Here is a 12,437-nt window from a genome sequence, read left to right as displayed (position 1 = left end):
CATAAGGAGAAGTCTGTGAGCGGTCATGGGCAGGCGTAAACAATGTGACATCAGGTTGATAGGGGATCCTCAACATCACTGTTGTGGTTTAAAAGAGATAACAAAAGAGGAATAGATGGATTTGTATGATTACAGGGTGTTTCTGCACACACGCTGAAGTCTCAATCTTAGTCTTCTGCTAGATCAACATTTTAAAGTGCATTTTCTGGGATAGCGGCACTTTAAGTATTTAAAATCTATGGTCATCATGGCATATCTTTGTTACATAAAGTTTAATTCCCTTTCTGGTGGTGCAGCAGACTGTCGCTTCCGGCAGCAACTTACCCTGGGCATCTCGGCAGTTCCAGAAGTTTTTTCTCTAAAAGAGCAAATTTCTACAGCGTGGCATGTCCTGCGAATCGTAGGAGCTCCCTCCCTCGGGGTCTTGTCAGCCATGCTTTCCCGGGCCGCCATGACCATGAGCAAGCGGCTGAATATGTGGTACCTCGGGATTGAGCGCGGCCTCAGTAAGACCTGGAACGCCCACTTTTCACCAAGTGCACATCAAAATAAGTCCGTCGCCCTTTCTTCCCTCGATGGTGGTGTATTTAGAGGATACGGCGATGTCCCCCTGACGGAGTATGCCATCGGCTCGACCTAGATTCCCGTCCAAAGCATGTAGGTTTTTCGCATCAGTGGTGTCAAGAGCTTACACTGCTGCAGGACAAGCTGCCTCCTATATCCACGCCATGGCCATCCTGCAAGTCCATCAGGCCAAGGCGTTGAGAGAGCTCCACGAGGGTAAGACCGATCCATCGCTTATGCAGGAACTTCGCACCACCCCTGACCTCGCTCTACGGGCGACCAAGGTCCCTGTCCCTGCCCAACAGCCCACTTTCTCACAAAAAGAGTTTCCTATCTCTCACAGTGTTTATCCAAGCCGCTCTTACTCTCTAAACGACAGTGTTTCTGCAACTTAACATTGTGTCATGGTGAGACCCAATGTCGAGGATAATTAGCAGCCCTCAGCACTCTGAGTCGACGGTGCGTTGAGCTGCATCATAAACCGGCAGGTAAGTCAGCAGAACCATTCTCCTCCTTGATGAAGCAGATCGTACCCCTAGTCACCTTGTCTAGGTCCCTGAGAGCCTGGTTAGAGTTTCCCAAACAGTCATGGTGGCTGAGGAATACAATCTGTCTCGGCTACGCAATCCAATTCGGCAGACGCCCGCCCATGTTTTGAGGATTCTCTCAACCTCAGTCAGAGGAAAGGATTCTCTCGTGCAGTAGGCCGAGGTCGCCACCCTTCTGGCGAGGAGCGATCGGGCTATTCCCTCTAGCTGAGACCTCATCGTCTCAAAAAAAGACGGGGTTTGTGCCCCATTCTAGATCTGCCCCCTTGGGCCGGGTACCAGCTGACTTATCTACCCATAGCTCTAACCAGACCTAGTGCTCCAGACGTAGTAACCCCCCAGCAGGGCGATTCCATCTTCATGATTGGCAAATCGTGACCTTCCCTAGGTGGACCTCCACCTTGCAGTAAACTCCTTCTGTCCGCACATTCCTCCCATGAAGTCTGTTGGCATCTCCACTTAACTCCTTCCTACAGTAGGAAGTGGTCTCTGTAGCGCGTCACCCATCGTCACAAAGAAGCCTTAAGGTACTGGGTGGCCTATCGCTGTTAGAGAAACAAGGCCGCCACCTGTGGTTCGACAAAACGGATGCAACCTCAATTCCCTGATGGAGGGAACCAGACGTTGTGTCCTTCTTGCCACAATGCGTACTGGCCGCTGCATTAGTCGAGAAGGGTCTTAGGCTCCTCAATCCAAAGGTGAATGAATGCAGCAAATTTTATTCGCCAATTTCATTGGCCTTTTCTAAACTAGTCAGAAGTTGATAGGTTCTCAAGACGAACCCCATCTGTCAGTTCCACACAACGTCTCGTTCCCTCCATCAGGGAACTGAGGTTACATCTGTAACTAAGACGTTTTGTTGAGAAGTTTGTAACTGTTATTTAACATAAGTCTACCAATGCATTTTTTCCAAACGTATGTTGTGTATTTGATTATATGGATAATTACGTAGGTGCTGTTGAACCTCTTTTGTTCTATCTTTGTATGTTCCTTAAAAAAGCTACCAATATTTTTTGAGACACATGACTTTGTATTGCATCAGGGGAATGTTTCAAAAAGGAAGTTCAACCAACAATGACTTAAAATGTGAACTGAGTTGATATACACTAAGATGCGAAACATTGAGTTTTTTATATTCAGAACAGCTGATTTGAGTTGATTCAATCAACTCTGGGTAGGCTTACCCTGAGTTAAGTGCATGCACCACAACTATGAAAAGCTGTGATCAATGGACCTCAGATATTGAGATTCACCATGGCAACGGCACCAAAAACATGGCGGCAGAAAGCACTTGAGAGTGAGGCACACTTGTCAGGGTACGGGAAGTGAGAGAACCCATATGCAGGCAGTGAAGGGGTTAAAAAAATATTTTATTAACTAAACACATAAAACAACAACCCACGAGGGGGAAAAACAAATAATAATAGGGAAAAAAAGAACAGGCAAACAGGAACGCAGACAAACTGACACTAGACTAGGACTAGGATAACTCACTGACAGTAAACATGACGCGGCATCTTTAAGAACAAAGGAGGAGAGTACTGGAACACAGCACTCTAACAAGGAATCCAAACATTCTATATATTCGAACAGCGGGTACAGAATGAACAAGAACAAACAAGCACAGGACGGAGAATACAGGGGCATTAAATAGGGAGACAAACAAAGGATAATTAACAATAGGCAGGTGTGGGTAATGAAACACTGAAGGGAAGCTAACAAGGAAAGGAGAGGGGCGGGGCCATAGACCAGACACGAGAAAACACATGGCATGTCAATATATAAACACAGCCATGTCTATCTCACACTAAACACGTGATAATATCATGGTTCTACCCAATGGTTGGAAAAGCCTGAACAGAAATGACAGAAACATGACAACACTTTCCTTTCCGCTCTGCAATTAAATTAATCAGTAAAAGTTTTTACTCACGAATGCTCTAGTGATAAATGTGAGATATCATGGTATATAGGACACTTCTTAGGGCGTCAGATATAAAATGGGGGAGGATTTTGAAACAAACTCTGGGTTAACCAAAGAAAACCTGCTCCCTACCAGGTTAGGTTTAGAGTTACTATTGTAAATGACCCTGAGTATAAGGGTGTGTACATATATGCCATGTTTGGTTCAATTAAAACGAACTGTGGTGTGATTGCTCTGTTAGTGCAGTTTCTTTGTGTAAGTGTAAACGCTGCCACCCAAACCCAGGTGCGCACCAAACAAGTGGACTGAGACCTCTGAAAAGATGGGTATTTCAAACAAACTCTGGTGCGGTTCGATGGAAATATGAACGCAACATGGACCAAAGGCATTCAACCGAGCCAAAAACAGGAAGTAATAACAATAAACGACCTAAAAATCTTGTGATTTGATAATATAAAAGGATAGTTTATTAACTCCGTTCTTGTGCATGTAACAGAGAAATTCCTGGGACCGTTTTGGCTGCTTTAAACACTTAATGAGGTCTTCACGAGTTACCGGCTCACTAAAACTACTAAAAAATAACAATAAAATAATCAAACACTACTCCTGTCATGAAAATGGGGGGTGAGGACAGAGGACCGAAGTCGAGACAGGAGACTTTAATAAACTATAAATACAAAACAAACACCACGAGGGGGTTACATAACAAAACATGGAAACAGGAACAAAGACTAACTAGACTAGACTAACACTAACACTAACACTTGGCATTTAACTACAATAAACTAGACTATTCAAGACACAGAAACTCACCACGGATGACACACACAATGGACGAGCACAGGACAGAAAACAAAAGGGCATTATAAGGGTAACTAAATCAGGAGAGGGCAGGTGTGGCTCATGTAATCATGGAACAAGAAAACAAGAGGGCAGGAACAATGACAAAACCGGGTCAGAGAGTATGGCAACCCATTAGTGCCAAAATAGTCTCTCTCCAACGTAAAACAAGGGATCCTGCTCTGATTCCTGACGGAATCATGACAACTCTATGAAAGCAATCACAATGACAATAATAACTGTAAAGATTTTAAATTATTTTGTCTGCTCTGCCGAGACAAACGTTGCCTATTATGACCCACCCTAGGTCCAGCTTTTGAGCCTACAGAAATTCGGAGGGCCCATTGATGCCCTTACTCGCTTTATGCACCTCCACAATTTCCCTTTTTAACAAAATAATTATTGGAACTTTCGGATCACGTTCTGGGATCTGATCTGCAATAGACTTCAAATGGGCATGACAGGGCGATCTATGGCGGAGGTATTTCCGACCGATTGTTTGGGATATTGTTGCATTCAATCAAGGTAGGTAGGGTGTGAACTGTCTGACCGTCGATAGATGCTTCCTGAAAACCATAAGCTCTTCTTCCGCTCATTTGTACCACACTTGTAGCCTAGCCTGCTCTCAGACATACTCTGAAGTTCTTTGCAAAGAAACGTGAGAACCTATACTACATCTAACTTTAGATTTATGACTCTATTCCTTGTCACAGGATAAAGCTGCTTGTAAACCTTCTCTGATAACTTGTAAATACACATAAAAATACCAACGATGCTCTTAAAAGACATGAAATGTAGCAGATGAATTCAGATAGCAGCTGGCACTATGTGGGCCTAGATGATTCTATAAACAACTACCGTATATTCAATCCATAGCTGATGACGTCAACTGTAAGCAACACTCTTAAAGGAGTTGCTCCAAAGGAAAGCATCGCATAGCAACACAAATAGTCCTTTGTTATCAAACAGCTGCTAGTCCAGTTCAAGCATACACATCAAGTCCACTACAGCTACATCTTGGTCCTGATTCTGCTAGACCTATCTACAGTGTTTGACACCATCAATCATCAGATACTGCTAGCAACCCTGTCATCTCTAGGAAGCTCAGGCACACCTCTCCGCAGGTTCAAATCCTACCTCTCCGACAGATCCTTCAGGGTGTCATGGAGGGGCTCACTGTCCACTGCTTACCATATGATCACTTGGTTCCCTCAGGGATCGGTGCTTGGACTGCTGCTTTTTTTCATCTACACAACATCCCTGGGACCCATCATGCGGGCACATGGCTTCTCGTATCATTGTTATGCTGATGACACCCAGATCTGTAGCAGCCCGCATCACAGCCTGCCTAGAAGAGATCTCAGCTTGGATGAAAGAGCATCACCTCTAGCTGAACCCTGCAAAAAGGTTCTGAAGTACTTGTGTTTCCGGCACACCCCATGGTGCAACACGATCTCACCATCCAATTTGGCAATACCACAATCACTCCTTCCAAAACAGCCAGGAACCTCGGAGTCATATTTGATGAACAGCTGTCCTTCAATGATCAAATTGCTAAGACAACGCGGTCATGCCGATATGCTCTATTCAACTTTAGAAAGGTTAGACCCTATCTCACTAAGCATACAACACAATTCCCTGTCCAGGCCCTGGTAAAATCAAGGTTGGACAACTTCAATGCTCTCCTTGCTGGTCTTCCTTCAAATGCTATCAAACCCCTCAGCTGGTTTAGAATGCCATCCATCCATCCATCCATCCATTTTCTACCGTTTTCTATCGCAACACAAATCGGCTTCCAATAGTCAAAAAGGGGCTCATGTGACACCCCTTTTCATCTCTCTCCACTGGCTACCGGTTGAAGCCCGTATCACATTCAAGTCACTAATGCTTGCCTACAGGACTATCACTGGGTCTGCACCGGCATACTTTCACACCCTCCTACACCCCATCAAGAACCCTGCGTTCAGAAAACCAACGGTTCTTCCGCACGCATCATTAACAATGTGTCCTGTTTTCATCCGCAACGTTCACGTTTTGATCTGAAGCCGCAAAAGCTTGCAGGGGAGGCCTATCGTTAGATAGACTTCTTCCCCATCTAATAAAACATGAAAGAAACGGAATTAATAAAAATGTTTCTCATATTGGCTGCGTTTAAGTCTGCTATGATAAAGCCTCTGCTGCATTTGGCTAATAAATATATTGACGTTGTTCTTAAGTCATAGGCCGTTACAAACAAACTCAACATATTTTTCTGTTGTTTCATCTATAAGGGCACGTGACCCTTTTAGTTGACTTGTTGTAAATGTAAGGGAAATTTTTTCTGTACACGCGCTTCAGATCTCAAGTAATGTTAGGCTGCTGTAGAGATCCACCTGCTTCTAATTTTCTGCATTTTCTGCATAGCGCCACCTCCACCACCATAGCGCACTTTAAAAGGGTTTTATTTTAGTTTGGTTGTTGTTGCTCTTGTGCAAGAGATGAAACACAGTTAATTTGTATTTGGAAACTATATGTTTAGAGGCTATTTTGCGGGAGTTCTGCCATTCTCCCGGAGCCTGCACGCAAACACAAGTGACTTACTGCCCACACCCATCAAATTCCATTGCAAAACATAAATCTATAAATCGCAAAAAATCTTAAAATTGTTTGCATATGAATAGTTTTAGTTCTCTGCCTTTTAACATGTCTAATTGATGTCAGTGATATATAAAACCAACGTCCAAATCGTTTACAAGTGGCAAAAATGGCTTATATTTCCAAAATCTGCTGCATTTGGAAGAACAAAAGTGCATACGTCTGCTCAGACCCTGTCGTGACGCTAAGCACTTCTCAAAGTCAAAGACACATGGATTTTTGCGCACGCATACTCTATGATCAAATACATGTGTATTCAAGCTTTGTTTATGTGGCCTGTGGTGTGTTATGGTAAGCCAGGCATGTGGTTGCTTATTTAAAATACTCCAATTTCATCAACAATAGAACAAGGTTAAAAAAATTGTGTGCCAGAATTCGTATCTTTGTTTTGTCTGTTTGATTAATAGATTATTCTGTAATCTAATGTGTGGGAAACATTACAGTGTTCAAGCCAGATGTGTCTGTGCACAAGATTCTTTACCGGCGTAGTTTGTCAGTGAACTTGTCAAGCTCCTCCTGGGCTCGTCGCAGCTCAGTCTCCAGGTACTGTCTTGTAGAATCAAACTCGCGTTCTAAAAGCTCCAGCTTATGAGTGGTGTAAGAGAGACGCTTCCGTAGGTCCTCCTTCTGTTCTTGCAGAGAGCTGCACTCAGACATAAATGTAATTACAATTATTTAATATATTGAATAAAAAAAAATATATATATAAAATACTTTTGAACATGGATTATAGTAAATATAAGGATTTTTTTGTTGAAATTTTTACCAGGGCATCCAATGTGTAATTAGTGCCCTTTCTGTCGGTCTCTTCGACGTTGTGTCGAACGGCAGATGGGATTCCCCCTTGAGAACCTATCAGCTCTGACTACTTTAGAAAAGGCCAATGAAATTTGGATAATGAAATTTGCGTGCCGGTTTCTGCTCCCGGATATCCGGTATAAAAGGAAGACGGCGTGCAGCAATCATTCACCTTTTGTTCTTCAAAGCCATTGCTCATGAACTACAACTTCTCTTCGAAGACAATGAATCCTAACGGCTGGATCTACGACGTGTTAAGCGGATCGTCCCTATCCTGCAGCGACCTTCCCCTGGGTGTCTCAGCGGTTCTGGAGGTTTTCGAGATTAATTTCCAAAAGGCCCTTTTCAGGGCAAAGCTATTTTCTCCAGCATGGCATGTCCCGCTGCTCTCTTGGGTGCGGTACCCTCATCAAGGAGGGGGACGGACACGATGCCTGCATCAAGTGTCTGGTTATCCAGCACGCTGAGGCAGCATTCGTAGACTCATCTTGCCCACACTGCGGGTGGATGGTCATTCAGATGTTGCGGTCACGGGTGGCTGTCTTCCTACGGGAACCCTTCTGACCATTCCTCAACTGGCAGTGGTACACCGTCCGGATTCTCAGCCACGTATTTGGAAATGATGCGTGATGAAGATGAGATATCGCTCGCAGCACCGGAGGGAGACCAGTTGCCATCCGACGCCGCAGAATCCGAGCAGCTCCCCTCCAAGGGGGGTCGAGCTCAGGAGGAAGCGGATGTCAAGATGACAACCATGCTAACCCGGGCAGCCATGAGCATTGGGTTGCAGTGTTCCCCAATGCCTTCCCCCCAGCGCTCGCGGCTGGATACGTGGTTCCTGGGGTCGGAGCACGGCGTCAAGCTGCGCCCACCCCCGGTGCCATTTTTCCCGGAGGTGCATGAGGAGCCCTGTAAGACTTGGAGCGGACTGCTCACGGCTCGCTCCAGTCAAACCAGCTCTAGCTCCCTTAATTCCCTCGATGGTGGGGCAGTCAAAGGCTACGTCGATGTCCCCCAGGTGTAGCCAGCGACTGCAAAACAGTCTTTCGAGTTCGTCCCTCCAGCCGAGATGTTCCACGGGTTTTACAGCCCGTACGTCATCGTTACCAAGAAATATGTATGAGATCTGTTGGGTACACATTGTGCTCCTTGTGCTCCTGCACCTAGATCGATTGGGAATTCAGGTCAACCGAGACAAGAGCAAGCTCTCCCCAGTGCAGAGCATCCTCTTTCTTGGTATGGAACTCAACTCTGTCACCATGACAGCACGACTCTCCGCAGAACGTGCTAAGTCGGTGTTGGACAATTTCAGGGGCTCCTGGAAAACATGGCGTCCTCGGATGGGGTAATATCCCTAGGGTTGATGCACATGAGACCGCTTCAACACTGTTTACAGGGTTGAGTTCCGATGAGAGCGTGGCACACCGGCAGAAGGCACATGGTGATTACGCCTTTCTGCCGAAGCTCCCTAACCTCCTGGTCTTCCATGACCTTTCTCAGGACAAGGCACGTCATGGTGACAACGGACGCCTCCCTGCTGGGGTGGGGTCAGTGTGCAATGGGCAGGCAGTAGCGGGTCATTGGACCGGCCCCCTCCTGCGTGGCATTTCAATTGCCTAGAGTTGTGGGCTGTGCTACTGGCACTGAAGAGGCTACGGCCTCTCGTGCAGGGCAAGCACGTGCTGGTCCGCTTGGACAGCACAACAGCCGTGGCGTACATCAATCGAAAGGGTGGTTTACGCTCACGACAGCTCACACGACTTGCCTGACGTCTCCTCCTGTGGAGTCAGCAGGTGATCCACTCCCTTCAAGCCACGCAACCTGAACCAGACTACCGAAGCGCTCTCTCTTCAGTGGACGCCTCGCGGAGAGTGGCGACTTCACCCCCGCGCAGTCCAGCTCATTTGGTTGCTGTTCAAGCAGGCCCAGGTAGACCTGTTCGCCTCGCACGACACCACCCATTGCCCGCTTTGGTGCTCCCTGTTCGAGGCCCCCCTCGGCATGGATGCCCTTGCGCACAGCTGGCCACGGGACAAGCGGAAGTAAACTTCCCCCCAGTGAGCCTCATTGCACAGATACAATGCAGGGTCAGGGAAGAGGAGCATCAAGTGCTACTAGTTGCGCCGTACTGGCCCAACCGGACTTGGTTCTCAGAGCTAATGCTCTGTGATGGAGACCATCACTCAGGCTAGGGCCCCATCGACTAGGTGGCTTTATGCCTATAAATGCCGCCTCTTCTCGTCCTGGTGTTTCTCTCGACGAGAAGACCCACAGAGGTGCTCGATCGGGATCGTGCTGTCCTTCTTACAAGAGAGAGTGGAGACTAACATCTTCCCCTCCACACTGAAAATGTACATTGCCACTCGTCACAACTCAGTTGATGGAAAGTCTCTAGGGTGGCACGACCTGGTCACTAGGTTCCTAAGGGGCGCGAGAAGGCGGAACCCGCCTCGTCTCCGCTCCATACCCTCTTGGGACCTTAATGTGGTCCTGGCGGGCCTCTTGGGGTCCCCCTTCGAGCCCCTCATAGGTTCCAATTTTCATCACCTCTCGAGTAAGATGGCATTCCTGATGGCGCTCGCTTCCTTCAAGAGGGTAGGGGACCTACAAGCATTCTCCGTGTCCCCGGATTGCCTTGAATTCGGACATGATAACTCTCATGTTATCCTGAGACCCAGGCCCGGATACGTGCCAAAAGTTCTCACTACACCCTTTCGGGACCAAGTGAGCTTGCAGGCACAAGACCCAACCCCGGCTGGGCAGAACAGCTTTCCCCCTCAGGCCGGGAGAACATATGAGCTATCACAGATAGCTTTAACCGGACCTAGTTCTACCGGACGTCTATAACACCCCCCCTCCTGTGCTGTTCCGTATGATGTATCCTCATGAATGGTTCCCACTCCTGGTAACCCATTACCTTCCAAGGTGGACCTCCACCTCGCGGTTAACTACTCAGTCCGCATGTCCCATGCAAGCTCACCTAAACGGAGGGACCATGTCTATAAACACTATTTCCTCCCCCTTGGTAGGAAGTGGTCTCTGTAGCGCATCCCTAATTAAGGAAGTTGCGCTCACCCGGTGAAACCCGATCCGGACGGCCTCTCACCAGTTAGAGAGTTAATCCTCCGTCCGTGAATGGTTACCGGTCAGGGCTTACCCATCTTTCTCCGAGTAAGCACTGGGACCCCCGACCATCACACTGGAAGGTTACAATTTCGCGAAAGCCTTGTGTTGACACACCCAGGCTTGTTACCGTCGCTAAAGATCATGACGCGATACATCGTTATGACGTTTTCCATGGGAACCCCATCTGTCGGTTCGACACAACTTCGAAGAGACCGACAGAAAGGGAACGTCTAGGTTACATCTGTAAACTCAGTTCCCTGATGACGGGAACGAGACATTGTGTCCCTTATGCCACAACATGTTTCACCCTCTGCAGCAGTCGTGAGAGGCTCTCAGGCTCTTCAGAATAAAAGGTGAATGAATGCTGCAAGCTGCCCTTCTTTTATACCGTATATTCGGGAGGCGGAGACCGGCATGCAAATTTCATAAGCCAAATTTCATTGGCCTTTTCTAAAGTAGTCAGAGCTGATAGGTTCTCATGGGTGAACCCCATCTGTCGGTTCGACATAATGTCTCGTTCCCTCCATCAGGGAACTGAGGTTACAGATATTTTAAAAACACTTTAATACATTTTTCTCACTTCATTTTGAAATTTCACTAACAAATTCAACTATTCAAATTCAATTTCATTTAGCATCATGTAAAGAGTGCTTAGAGTATTCAGGCTCGCAGACCTTTTGTAATATCCCTAACATTCTTTTTTTCCCTGATCCACACATTGATTATTGGTCATATGAGCATTGACATGCACACATATTTATTGATCAAACATAAAAGCAGGGAGACAAAGATGGATGGTAAAAAAATGCTGATTACCCCGTAGCCATTTATTATTGAAAGAGAAATATGTGGAGAATACTAGACCTTATTGGGTACTTATACAGTTGAGAGGCTTTGAGCATGTCACAAAATAAGCAGACATATGTCTACAACCATGAGAATGATACACATCCGAGCACTAAATGCACAGAAGATCAATACACATACTGAGCACAGACACAGGCAAGCACAACACAATCTCAAAAGGTCATACAGCATAGGTTCCACACAGGCATATAGTGTCAGTTCACACATTATCACTTTTACCAATTTACAGAATCAGAAAGAATAAAGTGTGGTTTTAAGTGAAGATTGTAATCCAAAAATATGTATTGTGTGGTACCATGATACGGTATAATATAGTAATGTAAATTCACTTGAACATTGTATTGCAATGTACATTGCTACATAATGTTTACTATATGCATCCATCAGACATTGTACTCCAATTAACCTTGAAAAATACCATGGTCTGAAACATTATTTTAATATGCAATATTCAATGCCATGGGATTACCATGGCACTTTTTTGATTATGCCAGAGACTTTTCTCAGAAAAAATGAGACACTAAAGTGTTCAATAAGTAACATATTTGCTAAAGCATAGTATTGATCAAAATTAATGATGTATTATGATCAATACATGTTTAAAATTAACCTTTGGGTATAGATAGATATTAATATATTTACAATGGCATTGACTTTATAAAAGTTAAATTAAAAAACAGTTTAACTGTCTCAGATTTGGTAATGATTATGCTGTACCATGTCATGTTTCTCTTGGCCTAGATCATGACAGAACTCCATGTTTTATGTGGAGAGAGACAATTTTGGCAATTATAGCTCACCATAGTCTTTTGCCAGTCTCGTCATTGATCCTACCTTTTGTTTCCTCGTTAGTATTCATTATGATTTCATGCCCCACAGCAGTTCCCTCACGATTCGTCCCATTACTTAATGCCCTTTTGTTCTCTGTCCTGTGCTGGTTCATTGTCATGTGTTTCCTGTCGGTGAGGTCCTGGCTCTGTTAGTCTAGTCTATTATTTGCATTAAATGGTAAATTTAACAACTGTGAATATTAGCAACCGTCAGCTAATGACCGAGAGAGAGAAGATAACAGGCTAATGATATAAATCAACATCAAAAAGTAAAAATCTTGATAAAAGGCATTTTATCATGGCAAT

At 45.5% G+C, this 12,437-nt stretch overlaps 1 protein-coding gene across 6 annotated transcripts in view; it reads right to left on the bottom strand.

The window, feature by feature from the left end:
• The window catches only part of si:dkey-174m14.3 (uncharacterized protein LOC563117 homolog), a 97,651-nt gene that overhangs the window by 34,712 nt on the left and 50,502 nt on the right, over positions 1-12,437 (bottom strand). For 3 of the 6 annotated variants that reach the window (XM_056765360.1, XM_056765358.1, XM_056765359.1), the window contains one exon: positions 6,992-7,153. The exons of 1 other annotated variant lie outside the window; for it this stretch is intronic. In XM_056765360.1, coding sequence (XP_056621338.1) covers positions 6,992-7,153 — 162 coding nt within the window. Of the gene's footprint in view, positions 1-6,991; positions 7,154-12,437 lie in introns of those variants that run through there. 2 more of the 6 variants (XM_056765361.1, XM_056765364.1) reach the window with 2 other exon arrangements.

This window comes from Triplophysa dalaica, chromosome 13 (genome assembly GCF_015846415.1).
Source record: "Triplophysa dalaica isolate WHDGS20190420 chromosome 13, ASM1584641v1, whole genome shotgun sequence".
Classification (NCBI taxonomy): Eukaryota; Metazoa; Chordata; class Actinopteri; order Cypriniformes; family Nemacheilidae; genus Triplophysa; species Triplophysa dalaica.
Note: the sequence above shows the minus strand (reverse complement) of the source record. Positions and strands in the feature narration are given on the sequence as shown.